The sequence below is a fragment of the Alexandromys fortis genome, unplaced genomic scaffold (assembly GCF_014885135.2).
Source record: "Alexandromys fortis isolate MF-2015 unplaced genomic scaffold, M_Fortis_MF-2015_v1.1 scaffold_192, whole genome shotgun sequence".
NCBI lineage: Eukaryota > Metazoa > Chordata > Mammalia > Rodentia > Cricetidae > Alexandromys > Alexandromys fortis.
The window spans coordinates 1,850,823-1,872,585 of record NW_026068071.1 but is presented as its reverse complement, the minus strand read 5'-3'; the positions used below and the strand labels follow the sequence as shown (position 1 = coordinate 1,872,585).

At 37.9% G+C, this 21,763-nt stretch overlaps 1 protein-coding gene across 7 annotated transcripts in view; it reads right to left on the bottom strand.

Annotated features, from left to right (window-relative positions):
- The window catches only part of Arhgap6 (Rho GTPase activating protein 6), a 508,986-nt gene that overhangs the window by 37,545 nt on the left and 449,678 nt on the right, over positions 1 to 21,763 (bottom strand). For all 7 annotated transcript variants that reach the window (XM_050121031.1, XM_050121029.1, XM_050121028.1 and 4 more), the window contains 4 exons: positions 14,295 to 14,350; positions 11,292 to 11,442; positions 10,139 to 10,287; positions 3,131 to 3,310 (listed from right to left, as the gene is read on the bottom strand). In XM_050121031.1, coding sequence (XP_049976988.1) covers positions 3,131 to 3,310; positions 10,139 to 10,287; positions 11,292 to 11,442; positions 14,295 to 14,350 — 536 coding nt within the window. The remainder of the gene's footprint in view (positions 1 to 3,130; positions 3,311 to 10,138; positions 10,288 to 11,291; positions 11,443 to 14,294; positions 14,351 to 21,763) is intronic.

Genomic DNA, 21,763 nt, shown 5'->3' with positions numbered 1-21,763 from the left:
AGGCAAGCATTCTCATTTATGAGAGGTTTCTTGACTCAGCTTTAGCTGTAAAATCTTGCAGTTCTTTTAAGAGGTCCTGCCATGAAACACTTAAATGGTATTGATGAATATCTGACCACATGCTTTTTGGTGGTGGCAGGGACCTTGTAAAGCCATAGAGTTGTGGCAATAAACATGGCTCCAGCCAGTACCTCTGCCATGAGGCTAGAATCCCAGAAAGCTAAGGAATGGGCTGAATATAGCTGTCAAAGCCATGGCTTTAATCCTAGCCATGTCACTTAGCAAATTAAAGACTCATATTGTCAGAAAAAGAAAGATACAGTAAAGATAGACAAAAGCCTCTAAACAATTTACAGTGTGTTTAAAAATATATGTAGGTTTGAGGAAAAAAGAGAAGGATAAAAATCCTTAAAATAAAATAGAAAAATAAAAAGTATTTGGGTGTGGTGGCACACATCCTTAATCCCAACACTTGGGAGGCAGAGGCAGGTGGATCTCTATGAGTTCTAGGTGTGGTGGCATGTGCCTTTAATCCCAGCACTTGGGAGTAAGAATCAGGCAGATTTCTGTAATTTCAAGGACAGCCTAAGTATTTGAGGTTCTAAAGTCTACAGAGTGAGTTACAGAATAGCCTAAGACACACAGAGAAACCCTGTCTCATAAAGCCAAAAATTAAAAATAAAAAATAAGAGAAATAGAGATTAAGATAAAGCCATGTAAAGATGAAAAATACACAAATAGTCTGGATACTGCATGTTATTGTGTTTTTTAAAATTGTTTGATGGCTGAGGAAGGAGTAAACACTGCTAAAAGATACTTGATTATAAATGCTGCTGGATTTTCGCAACATATATATTTTGAAAATGCTTGCACTTCAAAATTTAAGTCTAAAGATATGTTACTTTAGAGAAGAGGTTTTGATTTTGTTTTCACAGGACATGAGAAGCTGTGGATTCATTCTGAGTTAAGAAAAATTAGGTTGGATCAAGAAAGACCCCCTGAGGAATCTCTGATAGAAGCAGATGGCCCAGATGTCTAAGTTCTACATCCAGAACAGCCTCAAGACTGCTGGCTAAGATGATCAAACCTCACAGAATATTCCAGCCAGGACTTGACCATAATTTTAAATTTTCTTTAGGTCCCCATAAGATTACCAGCACCCCCAATTAGCAGAAAGTAGCCGATAAACTATACCCACATTCCAAAAAAAAAAAAAGGATTATGGATGTTTGCCTTTGTTTAGAATGTTGATTACAAGTTGTTATGTATAATAGTCAGGAGAAAAACTAAAAGGATATTCAATTCAGAGTTCTTGTTTTTTAAAAAAAGGGGGGAGGGTAAGTGCTGTGGGACAATGGTCTGTACCCTGTCAATTATATTTTAATATAACACTGATTGGCCAGTAGCCAGGCAGGAAGTATAGGTGGGGTGAGAACAGGAGAATTCTGGGAAGAAGAGTTAGTCTGCAGTCGTCACCCAGACACAGAGAAAGCCAGACACAGAGCAAGCAACATGTGACTGCCTCACCAAAAAAGGTACCAAGCCACGTGGCTAACACAGACAAGTATTATGTGCTGATATAAGTTATAAGAGTTAATAAAAAGCCTTAGCTAATAGGCCAACCATTTTATAATTAATGTAGACCTCTGTATATTTCTTTGGGACCAAATGACTGTAGGACCAAGTGTGGGACAAAAACACTCCCTTTCAGTTAAATATGATCTGTGGGTAAGTTCTGGCAACAGAATTCAGTGCATATGATGGACACACCTTTTTAGTATACAGTAAAAGTCCAGGGATAGCATCTTATAGTACAAGTATTTGAGGTTCTAAAGCCATCATCTGTGAGGCAGTCTACCAAATGTCTGATAAACATTATGATACCTATGTGTCTGATGTTAAAATACTGAAATTCAAGGCAGCCCATATTGCCAAGCTAATATAATTATTAATTAGCACTTGGACAGATATTTATGGTCTGTATAACTCATTCTCATAGCAAATTATTCTGATCATAATTTTAAGAATTAGATTTTTTCATTTTACATGAGTCAAATTAATGCTTATGAGATATTGAATTATTTGATCACAATCAAATAGATAAGATAAATGGAGAAGTTATTCCAAATCATTGACATTTGAATATCCAACATAAATGAGTATAGCATGACAATAAATCCACTACGAAGAATTTGATAAGTATAGATAAACTCTGAAGGAGATTCAGAAGAGGTAGTTAGCTAGTATTCTAGGTTGAAGTAGCCACAGAAGGCCCCAGTGTAATATGCAGGCTTTATTGCATTTGCAAATAATAAGAGAAATATCAAAAGAATCATGGAGAACATTTCTGTAAAAAATGATGTGCAATCCGAGTAGAGAAGAGAAATAGAAGAAAATTGGCATTTGTTCTAATGTTTCAAGGGAAGTTTGAGCAAGCAATGAAGTTTTATGAATGAAAACAGGAACTGGTAATTCAATACAAATCAAAAAATATTTACTGGATGCCTAACAAATGAAGAACCTTCCAGAAGTGTACAGAGGATACGATAAAGTGATACCAAGGACACAGCCCTTGTTTTAAATGCATTTATAATCTACTAAAGGAAATGGCCGTACATGATTACAACACAAGGCTGAGCAAGATAAACATAAATAGAATGGTCATGGGCTTCAGGGAATAGATAAATGGCATGGGAAATGACATGGGAAGGGCATAGGGCAGAAAGGTGAAATTTCATACAGGAGGTGCAAAGTATAGACTGACCTTGGAGAAATCATGTCACCATTGTTGGTTATGAACATGTGAATTTACTAAGATTGCAGGATTCCAAAGAGGTGTTTTTATTAATATTTTGAACAAGAACTCCTGCTCCATAGGTAACTAAATCTTAACGTGTAATTATTTAATTAATTGTGTGTGATTATTACTATTATTAACAAAATAAAATTTATACTTGTGATATCTAAAGCATGACACCAGAGTATTTTGAACAAAATTGCCTGGCTTCCAGTGAGTTCACTTATGACCAGCACAGCAAACCAGAAAGTGGATAACCTGAGTTTCATTATATTAGCAGAGGCAACCAATAAGAAAATCATCAAGATGTCTCAGTGCTGAAGGGCCACTTACTATGAACAGAGTTTCATAGTTTTCAATCATCTTCTGTACCACTGCGATGATGGCGGTGCTCTCTTCAGCTCTGGCTGAGCTCTGCACAGAATATTCTTTGTCTGATGACTTCTGTTTGTGGAGCAGGTTGGGCCCAAATATGGTGGCCAAGTTCAGAGATGTCATTTTGTTCCCAGTGATCTATGGGAGAAGAAAACACAAGGACTATTCTTAAGTTGCTTTTGTAAATGCTGGGAGGTTCAATAAGCCATGAAATATTTTCATTAGTAATGTTTCCTTTCATTTCCTTTCATCACTTTTATCAGAATCAAGGAGAATGTGGTAATATACTTTTGCTTCATATTTTGTGTAGAAGATCAAAATTCAATGGTCATCTCATTAGCACATTGAATAAAATGTTGCATTTTGAAATGCTTATTCCCAAACTCTTACTATTCAACATTTTCAGACAATTTGTACTTCAAAAATTTATCCTCAGCAATACATATATCAATGTGGCTGTTCACACATCAATCCATAACATCTCCACTGATCCATCCACTCAGCATATTGCTACTTGATATTTTTCATGGGTCAAAATTATTTTTAACACTTCCAATGATAATCATTAGAGTCCTTATTTCAGAGGGCTCACATTCTAGGAAGGAAATACACTTCCCATTCTCAGGTTGTGAGTATAAATAATGGACCTTATCAATTCCAGAGACCCTAGAATTTGGAGGTAGCAATATTGACCAAACAATCTGGAAAGAAAGAAAATGTTATTTCTGATGCAAAGCAGAGTATCTTTGGTGAGGACCATTTTCACAGTGGAGCACACAAAAACATGTGGAATATATTTAGGGCATCTGAACAAGAGGATTTTGTATGGAAATGGAATGATTTGCCTGTTAGAAAGAGCACTCTATGGCCCCAGAAGCAGCAGTGGTGTGCCAACACATGGGAAGGGTACACAGTCTAGGTTTTAGCAGCTAGCTTCTGAACTATAACAGAATAGGGGGTAAAGCATAGTGTTCCAATTGTCATGTAGATTGTCAATGGCGAGAATGAGGGCATCATGCTGCGGGTGAGGATTGCATGTTTAAATAACAGTAAGAGAAACCGATTAGGAATAGACAAGGCATATGAAGGGTTGAGGTGGGTTGAACACCCTTAAGGAACAGCTGATAAAACAGACCAAGAAGGGGCCAGATATTTGGAGAAGAAGAGGAACATGTGCTGGGAAGGAATGCTAGGAATGCTAGGGATGTTTCAAGTGTGTGATCTCCTGTGACAGATGTTCACCATGGCATTCTACATGCCCCTCTGGGTTGGATTCGAGGATTCGAGGGTGGTCTGATGGTCTAGATCAGAGCCTTTGCAGGGTTTCAGCAGGCAGTGAGAACAGTGAGTGCAGATGCGTCTTCAAACACTCTCACAAACAGGGATAAAGAAGAAAGACACAGAGTGGTCTGGGCTTGGCACTATCAGGAAGCACAGAATGAAGGCAGCGAAGTATTCTTTAGGTGAAAATATTAAAAAAGAAACACACACACATGTTCAATATTTTAATGAATAGAAAGCATGGACAAGCATGTAAAAATGAAACAGCTTTCATCTATCACTTCCCAGATCCAATTGTCCAAATGCTTTCTTAAGGGCTATTTGCACAGAGAAGCGTGGTACAGTTTTTTTTCCCCCTGAAAGCTAGAGTCTCACTCCATAACCTCTTTTGTAACTTGCTTGTTGTCTCTTACAAACACGTTGCATTCCTCTCCCAATTTCAAACAATTCATCACTTTTTCTTGGCCATTAGCAACCCGTGGCATAAACTGATCAAGATTTGCTTTAAGCACAGCCAAATGACACACACTTGTGTCATTATCACTCTTCTCTTGCTATAAATAATGTACAGAAATAGCTACATAAAGGCATTTTATGTGATTGGCTGAGCACTGTTTTGGGAGTCATTTCTCCCATTGAAATGGTTATTATAAGGAATATGAGCATGTTTAAAAGCTTGGTAATCTTTTTATTTACTTGCCTTTTTCACACAGGAAAGAAAGTTTGGCTGACTATTTCTAAACTAGTGTTTACCATGGCAGTAGTGAAATTTGTGGCCGACCATTCTTTGCTGTGGGGACTGTCCTATGCAGGGTAGGATAGTAAGTGGCCTTACATCACTAATTTCTAGTAGTATCCCTCCACACCCAGTTGTGCCAACCTTAGATGTGCCCACATAGGGCTCTGTGGACCTTGGAGGGCAACATTTCCCACAGTGAGAGCTACTGGTCTGTGTGAACTTTGATTCCTCATGCTAGCATTAGCTGAGAATGCTGAGGACTGTCAGGATAAAGATGCACCCCCATCCCCAGGAAGATCCACACCATCTTTGAGACAGCATGTGGCTGCCTAGTGTAGGATTCAGGAATCCTCACATAATAGCCGAGTTGAATCCCTCCAGTCTCCCCTTTACTGTTTGAACCTCTGAGCTGATGGTAGTCTTGCCCTGCAAGCTTGCTGTAGAACTAGGGTTTCCTTTTTGTTGCTAAAGGATGAGGCTGTTTTCAGATAAACAAGTCAACGCCAGAGGAAAGTATTATTCCATGTGGTAAACTTTCCAAATAAGAGACAGTGCGTTTTCTGCAGGACCTTTAGTTATTCGGTCTTTGTCTTATTTTGTTGACACGAAGCTCCAAAAGTTTTCATTCTATTTTCAATCCTCTTCCTGGAAATTTATGGTTACGGGGAAAATAAAATATGTGTCCTTTTCCAATTCCTCCATTCAGAACTTGAAGGCATCTGGAAAGCTTCCCCAACCCCCTTTAAAGTAAAATTGGAGTTTTCTCCCTTTTTTAAGCATGAAGAAACTGAAGATTTTGTTTTTACTTAAAAGAATGTTTAGTACAAGGACAATCCAGAGCTCTGTTTCCGCTCTCTCCTTCTCTGGTTGCTATTCTGGGAATGCAATCCTATCCGTCTGTGAGATCGCACATGGATTCCAGCTGCAGCCCAAGCTGCTCTGCTTTGTTCCCATTTTATGTTTTGGTTTGCTACTTGTTCAGTTTGGAAGAAATCTTGTTCCTGGACATCTCCTACCATTGCTTCCCCATGTTTTAATATATACACATAGGCCATTAATTAGTTAGTTAGTTAGTTAGTTAGTTAGTTAGTTAGTTAGTTAAGTATATATGGCCTGTCTAGGTGCTAGGGACACTCAAAACTGGCAATGACTGCATGATTTAGTTAGCCAGTCAATTCCAGGAAATCTTCTCTCTTCACTAAGTAAGCCTCCCAGATAATTTCAAAGCACTGTATAAATAGCATGTGTTAAAAGTCCAGCGTTTCCAGACATTAACTAGGGACTTTCCGTAGACTTTTAGAGTTCTTTCTCCAGAAAAGCTTATGTGGAAAGCAGTTGCTCTCATGGTCATTATTTTATACATAGTGGGGCAGTAAGGCCTAGAGCCAGGAGGAGGTGAAGCAATAGGAAGTAAAGTCATACAGCTGTGCTAGTGGCAACCTCTTGTACATCCATCATACGGGTGTACCTCCTCCTGTTCACTCATGGTTGGCAGACCTTATAAGAGCAAGCAGAGATAGGAAAATGGCTCTAAATAAAGACTGGAGGAGGCTGAGGAAAGGGAGGCAGGATCCTCCTGAAGCTCTAGAGCTAAGGAAAGGTAGACCATGCCCTAGAAGCAAGCACCTCCTCAAATGTATGCATATACTTTTTAGATCTATCTTCATGATCTTACTAATGAAGGGTGCACTGAGTTTTTAAGCACATATCAGAAAGGACATTATGCTTTTACTTTGCAGATGAGGAAATATAGGCCTTTCTCAGCCTCTTTCACATAGACAAGGCTCTGGCAAAGCTTTGTGAGCCTCCAGGCTTATTATTATTATTATTCTCTAATCTGAGTCAGTTTTCTTCCACGCAGCAATCCTTAAGGAAGTGACGGCCTAACAGATAGATAGGAGAATTGGAGAAATGCTGTTATCTGTCCATAACTTCTAATGTAGTATTTTGCCTTTCTCTATTCTTCTGCCCATTCTATGTTCCCTACCTGTTCATCCTACTAAAATATTTTAAGCGAAGACCCTTAACTTCTATTAGAGGGGTTTAGCTAACCCCTAGTTCTATGTCATGTTTATGTAGTCCGTCTACTCAACCTCCTACAAGGCTTTGTTTTGATATTCTCCATGGTGCTATTTGCAGGTCTTTTAGCTCATGTCTATCCCTTCTTCTATGAATGTCTGTTTGCCTTTTGTCTTCATTTCCTCCACCTCTAGACTTCTGTTTTCTCTACTATCATTGATACAAAAACTTCATAACAATTCTCAATTCTTCCTTTCATTCATTCATTTGTTCGTTCATTCTTTCTTTCTTTTTTCTATCTATCTATCTATCTATCTATCTATCTATCTATCTATCTATCTATCTATCATCTTCCTCTCTCTCTGTATGTGAAATTAATCTACACCATAGATTATATAATCTTTTTCTCTGTGCTCCCAGAGTTCATATCTTAGCAGGAGAGAGATTCTACCTGCAGACACTTTCAGTATTCTATGAACATGGCCCAATTTCCTGCCACCCCCTCAGTACTCTCTGCTCTATAGCCTGAAGTCAAACATGGCTGCTTGCTTATAGTCACTTCGAACATGCACAAGGAAGTGATGCTGTCCTCCCATTTTCCCTACTGTTTTAACTGAGTAAATTTAGACTGGCTGTAGTATGAAGGACAACTGCATATTCTCTAGTTGCAGAATCTATATGATAACTAACCAGTATGGTGATACATATGCACTGATGAAAAGGACCCTTCTGCAAGAGCTTTTTACTGTTCCTTACAGGGTTACTCTACTAATGACTTTACAAATCTACAGTGACGAGAGGGTATACAGTGCCTCTCCAGAGTTGTAAACTCTACAAACTTGCCGGTTATATTGTCATAAGTACAAGTTCCCTGGGGGACATGGCTAAGTTACCTAAGCACTGTCTTTCAGTTTCATTCCATGAAAAGTGGGCACAATAACATTTGCCTTGCCTATTCAAAGGATTAGGTACTATGGCACAAAACCAACACATGATAGAGTCATAAACGGTAGCTAGGTTCGTGGCAGGCTAAGATAAATCTGCATTTTCATCTAGGAATATTGTCTTCTTTGGAGCATGAGTAATGAGGCTTGTTGAGCTTGGAACTGAAGACTTGGTGTCTGGAAATTTTTCCCCAAAGGAAATATGGTAGCAAGTTGGACTGGACTTTTTGCTTTCCTCAGTGCCTTCTTAATCACTCTAGACTCAACTTTCTCCTTCTTAAACAGTACTTAGCAAACACCAGAGAGGCAATTTGCATACCTTTCAATCAGGGCTCTGTTTTCACGCAGCCACAAGGCTCTACAGCTTCCATTATCTCTGTAGTCCATAAAGGCTGACACCCAGACGGATAATGTAACTATGCAACAATTATGAGAATTATAGTATACCAGTAGAAGAGCTGAAGTAAGGTGTCAGTACCATATGATGAAACCTGAAGCTGGGGGTGGGGGGGTTAACTAATTGTAACTCCTACAGAGAAAAATGGCTACCTTGGGAAAGTTCAAGTTCCGTTCTCACACTCCTGGTGGGAAGGAGGAGGAGAAATGCAGAATTGCTTTTCTGAACTACTTAAAAAGGAATTACATATGTCCATGCCCTGTGGGAACTAAATCTGACAAGCACAGAAGTCCATCATATAGCTGAGCTCTGCTTAATAATTTAAATAGCAGCATATGTGGTTAAGTAAGATTGGAACACCTCTGGCTCCCTTTCGTTGATTTAAAGTACATACTAACCTATTAATGGCTCTGAGGCCTCTTGGGAAAACCAACATCAGAGAGAAGTACGGCTGTGTGAGATCAAAGAAAATGGGGTCCCTTGTGAGAGTGAATATTTAATAGGGTACCAGCTAGCAGGCTATGTCTTTTGACCAATGATGAAACTCTTAAATATTTGAAAGAATGAGTATGACTGAAGAGAACCATAGCTCCAAATCTCATGTGGGAGGAAGGATAATACTAGCCCTGAATTGGGACCAGTTTCAACTAGAATATACCTAAACAGTCTATAGAACTTTAGCAAATGTGCCTTTACCAGTTGATCTTCAGTTTCAGTAGCATTGCTATATAACAGCAAAGACCAAAACTTGCAGTCCCCTCCATACTCGACTTAAAAGCAGCAAATTCAGCAAATGCCTGTTTTGAAGAAGTGATTTAAGGAGTGAAAGGAACTCTCTACACTGAAGCCAATGAGATAAGAGGAGCTGTGATATTTACTTTCCAAGTCAGCACAAAAGATTTGGCCAGTTACAACAATGGCATCCTTTGCTCACTCTGCACTCTATTTTTACACCTTTTCAAACTCTGCTGTAGCCAACTGTCTTATCTTCCCCTCCCAAATGGAAGTTTAGTCTTGAGCAAACCGTCTTTTTGGAAAATAGGAGTTTCATTTTGAGGTGTCACTGAAAATATCAAGAAGATCAACAGTTTTCATGTTTTCAGAAACCGAGCCTCCAGAGATACAACTATTACATAAACATCTACGTCGGAGAACTTGTGATTGGATTTATAATGACCAGGAAAACAAATCTCTCAGCATGTCAGTGATGTGTAATCTACATTAGCTGGAGGTGGGAAGACCCATTCTAAATGCGGGTGATGTCATCCCCTGGCCTGGGGTCACCACTGAATGAAATGGAAAAAGAAAGCTGGCTGTCAGCAGTCCTCTCTCCCCTCTGTCTCACTATAGACATAATGTGACCACTTGGTCCTTGTTCCTGGCACCACGACTTGTTTCTCATGACAAACAAACTCCTCCGGCTTTCGTCAGGTATATGGATGATGTCACGAGATGAACAACTAATGCAGATGGCGAGGCGTTAAGATTTCCAGCAAAACGTGTGATCACATTGATAGCTTGTGCTTTACCAGCTAGAACAACAGACAAACAATAGAAAAGAAGTCACTCTAGTTATGGCAGCATACCTCTTGTCCGTCTTTGTTGACACTGTCATCGGCGTGGCTGGCCACAATGGAGAGGAACTGTAGGAGGCGGTGGAGGGTGTCGCAGTTGCAGGGAGGTAGAAGGTAAACGAGGAGTTGCAAGGTGCCCAGTTGTTTCTCTGGCTCCAACACTACACAAGGCAGAGAGAGGTACTCTAAGTAAGACTGGCGGAGCTGACACTGTTTGGGCACCGAGGTTGGGTTTCTTCTCTACTGCTTTAAGAAAGAAGTTACCCAAGCCATCTCTACTTTGTGACTCACACCATTTTCCCACGACTTCAGCAGCACAAAAATCTATGAAACGTCTAGAGAACAGTTGGACTGCAAGAGAAATCATAGGAAAGATAACCCATTTCCCTTATTTCCATCAGCCTCCATTCTCTTATTTATTACTCTGACTTAATGGGTTTTAGTGCACACTGGTAAATATCCACTAACAGTGACTGGGAATTGGTGAATGGTATGAAATCTTTTATAATGTGTTTAAGGGCCTTTCTTCTTGAACAATATACAAGGTATGGATTTTTTTTTTTTTTTGGCAATACCTAAGGCATGTGACAAACACACTGTCTTCTTTCTTAGCCACAATCCCAATGGATTTGGTGCTTTGTAGGAAGAAATGTGTGCAGACTGATACATCTCTGATATTTTATTCTTTCCTTTTCCCTGACCTTTTCTGGAGTCTGTGCCCAGTCAGACACAGCTCCTTTGAAAGTACTGGTACTGGGCTATGCCATTTGCCTTCCACTGAAAAAATACTGTTGCCCACTTTCTTACTCTGGGTTTTTTAGTTCCCTCCTTCCCGATACCAGAAGCCAGGATTAATTTTTAGGCACAGACTCAATGCAAGTTCTTGCCAGCACTTCAAAGCATCAACTTATAGCACTTTCTACTTTCCTGGGGTCATTTAAAAGCATCTGAAGTTCTTGGCTTTTCCCATTTATTTTAGCCCAGCTTTCTTCTTGCTAATTTCCCCCAGGGTATATCTCAGAAAATCCCCCAAATAGCCCATTCATTAGAGACCAATAAAGGCAAAAGCAGTTATCGGGAAACACATGCACAAGATTTTCATGAGTGTGCTGGACATCCTGCTATTCCAGGGATGCTTTCCCGCAAATCTGGCTTTATTACGTACAGAGAGTGTTGATGAATGCTGTGTAGAGCTCCCTGGTGAGAAGGGGGTCAGGCATGTCCCTAAGGAACTCCTTCAACAAGGCTGCCACATCATGAACACTGTGCTCCTCTTCCAGACAGACATCAATCCCACGGTCAAATTCCTCACGCAGCTGGAAAATCAACGGTTCAAGTATCAGTTACATAAGATTCAGAGGGTTAATTTGACAAGAAGTTTCATATAGTCAACGATACCTTAGAATCATCTAACCTCAGTGTTTACTGATCTCCCCCCAAAATGTTTTTGATGGACAACATCTGGTATTAAGTTTGCACAGATCACAAGAAGGGAAAAAAGGAAACAATATGTCACCTAGTTATGAATGCATATATGTGTATATATTTTTAATGTGTTATTACAAAAATAGTTGTTGATTTGTTGTTAATGATGTATGTAGAGGGACTAGATAACAAGAATCAGGAAGTTGGGAGTAAGGGTTAAGGATTACAAGAGAATTTAGGTCAAGTGTAAATATGAAAGAAAAACACTTGGGCATGTCACCAAATATATCACATTGAAATTTTGATAGTTGACTAGAATACCAACAAAACAATCAATATCATTTGACAAATCACAAAACCAAAAATGTAGATGAGATATGTATGTTGAAGGCTTAAAAGATGATACATTGAAATGGAAGTTATCTTTAATTTGTCAAAGTAGCCTTCTGAGCAATTACCAGAAATATTCTCCTACTTCATAATTATACAAAGCTGACTAACATGGATAGCAGAAAGAAAACATGATATCAATATGGTAGAGATATTATGTCTTACTTTTGTCTCTGCCAGGTTGATGTCCCTTATGTATTGTTCTTTGTTGAATAAATTACTATGCAAGTCCATGGATAGACAGTATAATAAACTTCTGTAAGACTTCTTTAGTTCATTCACTTATTTTTCCATTCATTCAACAAAGACTTATCACATTATGCTGGGTCTCAGACCCTATTATAGGTCCTCAATTTATGCAAGTACACCAGTAAATAAAGAGGCAAAGTCTCTAAGCTAATGTCATCCCTTAGAAGTAGAGCTACAATGTAGATAAGTAGGTAACATCAAAAAGGACAGTTTTTACTTGATAAATATTCATATTTCCCCTCCTTTCTCTGTGGGTGCAGAATGCATGTGAACATGTGTGTGCAGGTACACACCTGTGGAGGCCAGGGAATTATGTTGGGTATTTTTCTTTATTACTGGACTTTTCATGCCCCTGAGGTTAAGATCACTCACTGAACTGAACCTAGAGTTTCCATTTGTTGGTTAGGCTGGAGGCCATCAAACTTCAGGGATTTTTCCATCTCTGCTTGCTTTCCTTCACCCCTAGTACTGACTTCATAGGTCATCATCATGCCAGGTTTTTTATGTGGTGCTGGGGACCGGAATTCATGCTGACACACTATGAGACATTGTCCCAGTCCTAGCTCTTACTTTCTAAAGAAAAAGTGCAGGGTATGTAAAAGTTACATAAAAACATAAAATAGTGAGTGAGTTAAAGCATATTTCATACTCAAATCTAGTTCTAAGTTACCACTAACTACATCTTATAGAGTGAGTAATCCTTAAGTAAATCCCTATGCAAAGATATCTCCCTTTTTTTATAGATCCCCCAAATGTCAAGGGATAATTGCTGGAACTCATCATTGATGAAAATACCAATCACTGTCCTCAATTGCTCACTGATTTCAGACAATTTTCCATCAGCATTTACAAGACAGCCAAAATGAGGAGTTCACACAGGGCATGACTGCAATCAGGCTAGTTCAGACACACCATGATTCTTTCCTGAGCACACGCAGATGACTTAAAACACATATGCAAAAAGACACACGCACACACAGAGACAGACAGAGAGGGGTGGACCATTAAAGGAACTTGTTTAATCACAAGATAATGAATTAAATTTCTGAATTTCTATAAGCCTGAAAAGAAAGCGGTGAAGGGGACTACAGCCGGAGGGCTGAGTCATAAGATATTATTAATAAAGATATCCCTTAATTTTATATAGGTGTGAAGCCTAGAAGATAGTTTTACAAGTGTCATGGTGAATTGTTAAATGCTGTTCACTCATTTTGTGTGATTATTGAGAATATGAACAAACCAATCAGGAAAAAAAACAACTTTGATTTTTTTTTATTTTAACAATGAAAAACATACACGATCGGGTATTTACTTCAACATATAAATAAATAATTCTTTAACTTCAACTAAAATTTTTACCTGGATTAACTTCTAGTTTGTAGAGTTTCTTATTTCCCTCTGTTTCAATCAATAGGAGAAAAATGACATTGCAACCTTCTTTTGCTAACAAATGGGTTCTGTTTGTTAAAGGATGGTTTGCCTTTTATGAAGCCATCACAACCTATCTGATCAAAGGAAACTACCTCGGCAATCTAATATCAAATTTCTGCCAGAAGCATGTAGTGCAAGGTTGGCACACACACACACACACACACACACACACACACACACACACACAATCAAGAATTACAGTTGATCATGAAAAATGAATCAGGAACCAATGGTTCCATAGGATCATATAAAGCATTTATTTCTGCAAAAGTAAATAAATGTAGCACCAGATTAGGTAAGAGTGTTATGGCATTTTACTAGTACATTTGCATAAAATTGGCCTCAGTGAAAATATGTTCTATTTGCTATCACTTGCTAATTAGGCATTTTTCTGAATCTTCCACTTTTCCAACTTCAGTGATATCTTTATCAAATAGTTTCTTTCAGTGGAGCATAGAATGGACATGTCCAGATCCATTCTTTCAGTCTTTTCACCCCAACTCCACTTTTCTAACCTTCTGAGTTCTTTTTCATTTCCTGGGATTTAATTATACTATAACCGGATGGTTGGGAAAATATAGTCAAAGGGGACTTACATAAACTTGAACTTTCCCCCTAGTAATTCAATGAAATGTCAAGGGAAACAGACAATATAACCTTCATTTTCACTTACTTGTCTTACTCTCTTTTTTGAACTTCCAACTCGAAATATCCCCACTGTCTGGAGGCCTGTAAATAAGCAAACAAAATCAGCAAGCTGTTTTTTTCTTCTTTTTCGTAATGCTTGAGACTCTGAGTGAAATCATTGTAGAAACAGTGCAGAATGCTTGTAATGAGCATGCAGAACAGCAGTGACTTCACAGTGTTCAGTGGCTCTTCCATATACTATACCATTCACCTTCCTCAAGTACATAATTGACCCTTTCAACTTCACAATTATTTGACATTAAATGTTTGGGGATGAGATATTTTTTCCTGGTGTGACTATTGATGTTATAGGTCAGAGAGATTGTTTTTATAGGCTTGGCCCTATAATTCTACACCTATGACACGATTCTAAGATGATCAAAAATGTTAACAAAGGCATGTACACAGAGGAGGTCAGAGTAGGACCATTTATAACAGAAAAAGTTGTTTATTTGGAGCTAACTGGGGTCCACTCACATGACAGACTACTTGGAATCCTTTTTAAATGATATTTATAAAACATTTTTATAAACATGAAAATTCTGTGGCCTACCATCCATTTAGAGCAGTGACATTCTCTTCATATATGCATGCATGCATGTATGTATGAATGTATATATATGTGTGTGTGTGTCTGCATGTATTATCATTTCAAATAAGTGATATATGTATATTTTAGGGAGTTTTAAATGCTAAGTAGAAATAGACAGAAACTTAAAGTGATTGTTTCTTTTTTGACACAGGGTTTCACCGTATAGCCTTGGCTGTTCTGGAACTCAATCTGTAAACCTGGTTGGCCTCAAATTCACAGAGATCTGCCTACTGCTGCCTCCCAAGTGCTAGGATTAAAGGTGTGCACCACTACCAGGCAGCTGTGATTGTTTCTTATCCAGTGTTTATTTGTTCTACATTATATATATATATATTTTCCTTAAGAAGTATATTTTCTTTATGATCATAAAAATAAAAAAATATCTATTTCAAATTTGATAAAGAGCAAAAGTTCCTATACAAATCATGTTTTAAAATTATTTAGAATATTTAAAAGGTTATAATATATTATTTCTTGTTGGGAAATTGAAGGTGAAGAAATGGCTCAGTTGTTAAAAGCACTTGCTGTTCTTCCACAGGACCCTGGTTTGTATCCAAGCACCCACATGTCAGCTTGCAAATCCTTGAACTTCACTTTTAGGAAAATCAACAGCCTTTTCTGGTCTATGAAGGTAGCTTCATGCATGTAGTGTACAAGGATAACCTTAGACCCACACACAGGCATAAAATTAAAAAAAAATAAGTCTTTGAAAAATTGGTCTTTAACAGTGGTTACCCATCCACTGGGGCGTGGCCTCTTATACTACATAAGCTGATGTAGAACATGTGTCCGCTCTCATTTTCTGGCAGCGGGATTTGGTTTCTGATCTCCATTCAAACAGAGGATTCCAACTTGTGAGTCTACCCCTAAATAAATATCTATTTCTCAATTCTGAGCTAGTATGAGATTTCTTTTAATTATCCTTCTTCATTTGGCACCCATGTGGATTCAGACTCGGGACTACTGGGTGGATGGCCTAAAGACCTAGCCAGTCCATGGCCCAGGCAGTCAGTCTCTCAACCCTGCTTACTTTGCTTGCTTTTACTTAAGCATTTTTTTGTAGAATCCCTGCCACAGTGGAGTTTACTGCATGTGGCAACTGGAAATTTCCCAAGCACAAGCATGACTGCTACATTCCCTGGGTCTATTCCTTGCCGCATGGTGACTTCTGCAGCTTCCGGTTTCTGCTCCTTACCCATGAGTTCTGATTTTCTTGCTCCGTGTATGGAATTGATTTAATTGCTTTTAATTTGTCAAACAAAGCATATTTCTCAGTATTTAACCAGTACCAAGGCAGAAAACTAAAGCATCACGGAAACTAAAGCAGCCCAGGACCATTCCTGTCACCACCAGTTGCATTGCTTCTAGTCGCAACTCTGCAACCATGACATCTGCTGGACAATAAAGATTACAGTTTACCAGATCACATAACAGGTAATTAATAAATCAATATGGCAGACTTCATCACTATTGCAACTTTTAGTAAATTTTGCTAATACTATGGATTGTATTATGTGAGGCTTATATGGTTATGGTGATATTTCAATTTATTGTGTATTGGGACTCAGTTTTCTTCTCCATATTCTATCATCAATAAGAAAGAATATGGCACTTTTAGGAATGATACAATCTTTACAGACTAATAATGAACAGCTAGTTGACAGGATTAATACCATCAAAAATTAAAAGTTGCCTGAAAAAAAATAATACTATTAAAAAGGATAACATTAATTTGATAGACAAAATTGAATCCATATCTAAGGATAATAAGAAGTTATTTGAAAGAATTCATAATATTGAATTTAACAATCAAAATTTGTCAAAAAGTTATGATAAGTTAGCAGATAGACTATCTCTCCAGGATGGCAATTTGCATGCTATTCATGTAATGTCCAAGGATGTTATCTTTAAAGGAGAAACTTCAGACCTTGGAATTGCATGTGCAGAATGAGGACCAGAGGCTAGGTGCCTCAATGAAATCACTAGAAATATGTACAGGCCAGGAGATTCAGGCATTACAAAAGACAATAATAAAAAAGATTTGAAATAATTGAGGAAATTATTGGAGCTGATGAACAGTGAAATAAGGCACAAAGATGGGATTCAACATTGCCAGTAGCTGTCAAAGATGATTTACACAGGGTTTTAGCTTCCTACCCTATAATCTACTCTGAGAAAGCATCAACTTCTAAAGGCCCCAAAGGATCCAAAGAAGGTAGATAGATACCTATAGGAATGAATGATCTAAAAGAAATTAAGCAAGCTATTGTAACTTATGGCTTGCATTCTGCATTTATAAAGGAGATGATGAAGTCATGGTCTTCTAGCATTAAAGCAATGCCACATGACTGGATTCAGTTTGTTTCAGGAGACCTGGATGATAGACCTCAATTAATGTTTAAAATTTATTTCAGAGAAGAGGCAAAATTTTTGGAACAACAGGGAAAAGCAGAAGGCCTTGAGACTTCCCAAGATCAAATTCTTGGTAAAGGCCCTTATGCTGACTCACAATGAACAAATCTTGTCCTTATGCCACAAATGCTGGGGACAGGATTCAAGAACTAGGAAAAATGATTGAATCATATACCAGGGTTAAACAGGACCAAAGAGAACCCTTTATTGACTTTTAACAAAGATTAATTAAGGCTGTACAAATAAGAGTAACAGACCCAGATGCTAGACAAGTACTTATCGAATCTCTGGCTTTTGAAAATGCCAACTTAGAATGCAAAAAGATACTTGGCCTTTAAAGATTAGATCAACACCTACGGATGAATGGATCCTGCATACAATGAACATTGAGACATTTGACTATAATACTGAATCTTGGTTAGGAGAAGCAATTTCCAAAGGAATGAGAAGACATAAAAATGCCAAATATTTTAATTGTGGTAGAATAGGACATCTGAGAAGGGATGTAGACAAGGAATTCCTAGGAATAATATTATAACTTTTTCAATATTCTAAATAATATTTAAACTTGATTTGTAAAGGAACTTTTGCTCTTTATCAAATTTGAAATAGATATTCATTTAAAAAAACCATAGATGCTGATAAAGACTTGAATAGTCCCAGAGAATTAACAGCTGAAGTGGAAAAGGAATTGACAATTGTTGAGGAGAAATCACAGGAGGCACATGTGGATAGGGTGAATCTAAATCTTAATTGTATTCTAGTGATATTGCATTCCAGAATTTCTCCTACAGGAATTTTAATGCAGAGGGACAATATTATCTTAGAATGGAACCTTGTACCACATAAACAAAGTAAAAAAATAAAAACTTATGGGGAAAAAGTCTCTGAATTAATTATAAAAGGTAAATTGAGACTTCATCAATTAGAAGGTATAGACCCAGCAGAGATTATAGTGCCTTTCACTACTGATGAAATAAAAAAGTTATGGGAAGACAATGAACCATGGCAAAGATCTTGTGCTAATTTTTTTTTGGGGAGAAATTAAAAGCAATTATCCTAAAAGTGATAGACTTAATCTTATAAAGAGAACTTCTTGGATTCTTCCCTGAATTGTATGTGATGCTTGAATAACTCGAGCCCATACCTTTTATACTGATGCAAACAATCAGGGAAGGCAGGATACAAATCAGAAGAATTAAGTAAGGTGGAACAAAGCCCTTATAATTCTGTCCAGAATGCAGAATTATATGATATTCTCATGATGCTAAGGGATTTTAAAGAACTTCTTAATATAGTTACTGGTTCACAATATGCAGAAAGAGTTATTTTGCATATTGAAACCACTAAATTTATACCAGATGATACAGAATTGACTTCATTAATTATCTACGTGTAAGACATAATCAGGAATACGTTTTGTCCTATATACACAACACACATCCAATCCCATATGTGCTTGCCAGGTCCTCTAGCACAAGGCAGTGCAGAAATTGATCAATTATTTATTGGAAGCATGTTGCAGGCCTCAGAATTTCATAAAAACCATCATATCAATAGCAAAGATGGTGTAGGAGATTCTTCTGTTCATGTCTTGCTTTAACTGGTTAATGAATAATGAAACTGCTTTGAGCCTGATAGGGCAGAATTTAGGTAGGTGGAGAAGACATAACTGAATGCTGGAAAGAAGAACAGAGTGAGAGATGCCATAGATCTCCTGCCTGAGACAGACGCTGGTTGGAATCTTGTGGGTAAGCCACAGTCATGTGGCAATGCACAAATTAATAGAAATGGGTTAAATTAAGATGTAAGAGTTAGCCAATAAGAAGTTAGAGATAATGGCCAAGCAGTGTTTTAATGAATACAGTTTCTATGTGGTTATTTTTGGGGGCTAAGCTAGCCAGACAGAAGGGATAAACAAGGGGCCCCACTTCTTGCAACACAAAGGTTTAAGGAAAAAATTTTCTATTACAAGGAAACATGCTAAGGAGATTATAAAGAGATGCCCTACTTGCTCTTTCTATAACCAAACACCGCTACCTGCAGGGACTAACCCAAAGGGCACTCAAAAGAATGAAATCTGGCAGATGGATGTGTTCCACTTTGCTAAATTTGGAAAATTAAAATATGTACACCACACCATTGACACTTATTCAGGTTTTCAGTGGGCAACTGCTTTAAGCTCAGAAAAGGCTGATTCAGTAATCACACATTTATTAGAAGTTATGGTCATCATGGGTATACCTGCACAAATAAAGGCAAATAATAGTTCAGCTTATGTCTCTAGGAAAATGAAATATATTCTTTTGCTTATTATAATATTAAGCATATTACAGATATATCATATAATCCTACAGGTCAAGCAGTCATAGAAAGAGCAAATCGAACTATAAAAGATATGTTAAACAAACAGAAAGGGATGGAAAATGCCTCCAGAAATAGATTACATAATGCTTTATTAGCCTTGAATTTTCTTAACGCTAATGAGAAAGGGACAACAGCAGCAGAGAGATAATGAGTAAGAGAAAAGTCTTCTGAATTAAATCAACCAGTTTATTTCAAGGGTGCTGACCTCACAGTGGAAGCCAGGAGATGTGCTGTCTCGGAGAAGGGGTTTTGCTCTTGTTTCCACAGGAAAAGAAAAACTATGGATACCATCAAAATTAATAGAGATCCAGTTTCAAAAGGAGAAACCTCTTGAAAAAGAGAAATGACAGCTCATCCACAATGGTGAAAACCATAAAGATGGTAAGGGAAGCTCATGAGGGTTGGGGCAGGGATCTGTTCTTGTCTTTGCAGGAAAAGACTCATCTTCAAAAGTTCAAGAAACCCTGGATGTTTGGATGCTGACAGAAGGAAAATTTACTAGCCACTAAGGATCATCAAAAAAAGGGAATCCGATTTATGAGATCAGGTAACTGATACACATATTTAAACATATGGAAAAGAAAAAAAAGCAACCAAACCAAACCAAACCAAACCAAACCAAAACAAAAACAGGATAGCCAAAACAATCCTGTATAATAAAAGAACTTCTTGAGGCATCACAATCCCTGACTTCAAACTCTACTACAGAGCTACAGAACTAGAAACAGCCTGGTACTGGCATAAGAACAGACAGGAAAATCAATGGAACCGAATAGAAGACCCGGATATCAATCCACACATCTTCAAACACCTGATCTTTGATAAAGAAGAAAAAAATATCAAATGAAAAAAAACAAAGCATATTTAAGAAGCGGTGCTGGTATAACTGGATATCAACATGTAGAAGAGTGAAAATAGACCCATATCTATCACCATGCACAAAACTCAAGTCCAAATGGATGAAAGACCTCAACATAAAGCCAGACACACTGAACCTTATAGAAGAAAAAGTGGGAAATACACTTGAATGCATTGGCACAGAGAACCACTTCCTAAATATAATCCTTGCAGCACAGACACTGATAGAAACAATTAATAAATGGGACCTCCTGAAACCGAAAAGCTGCTGTAAAGCAAAGGACATGGTCAACAAGACAAAACGACAGCCTACAGAATGGGAAAAGATTTTCACTAACCCCACATCAGACAGAGAGCTGATCTCCAAAATATACAAACAACTCAAAAAATTGGACACCAAAAGATCATATAATCCAATTTAAAATATGGAATACAGACCTAAACAGAGAACTCTCAACAGAGGAATCTAAAATGGCTGAAAGACACTTAAGAAAATGTTCAACATCCTTAAACATCAGAGAAATGCAAATCAAAACAACTCTGAGATTCCATCTTACACCTGTAAGAATGGCCAAAATCAAAAACACTGATGGCAACTTATGCTGGAGAGGCTGTGGGGAAAAGGGGACACTTCTGCATTGCTGGTGGGGATGCAAGCTGATACAACCCCTTTGGATGTCAATGTGGTGATTTCTCAGAAAATTAGGAAACAACCTTCCTCAAGACCCAGTAATACCACTTTTGGGTATATATCTAAAGGATGCTCAATTGTGCCACAAGGACATGTGCTCAACTATGTTCATAGCAGCTTTCTTTGTCATAGCCAGAACCTGGAAACAACCTAAATGCCCCTCAACCAAAGAATGGATAAGGAAAATGTGGTACATTTATACAATGGAGTACAACACAGCAGAAAAAAAATAACGACAGCTTGAATTTTGCAGGAAAATGGATGGAACTAGAAAACATTATTTTGAATGAGGTAATCCAGACCCAGAAAGACAATTATCACATGTACTCACTCATAGGTGGTTTTTAATCATAAAGCAAAGAAAGCCAGCCTACAAACCACAATCCCAGAGAACTTAGACAACAATGTAGACACTAAGAGAAACGTACATAGATCTAATCTGCATGGAAAGTAGAAAAAAGACAAGATATCCTGGGTAAATTGGGAGCATGGGGACCTTGGGGGAGGGCTAAAGGGGGGAGGGGAGAGGCAGTGA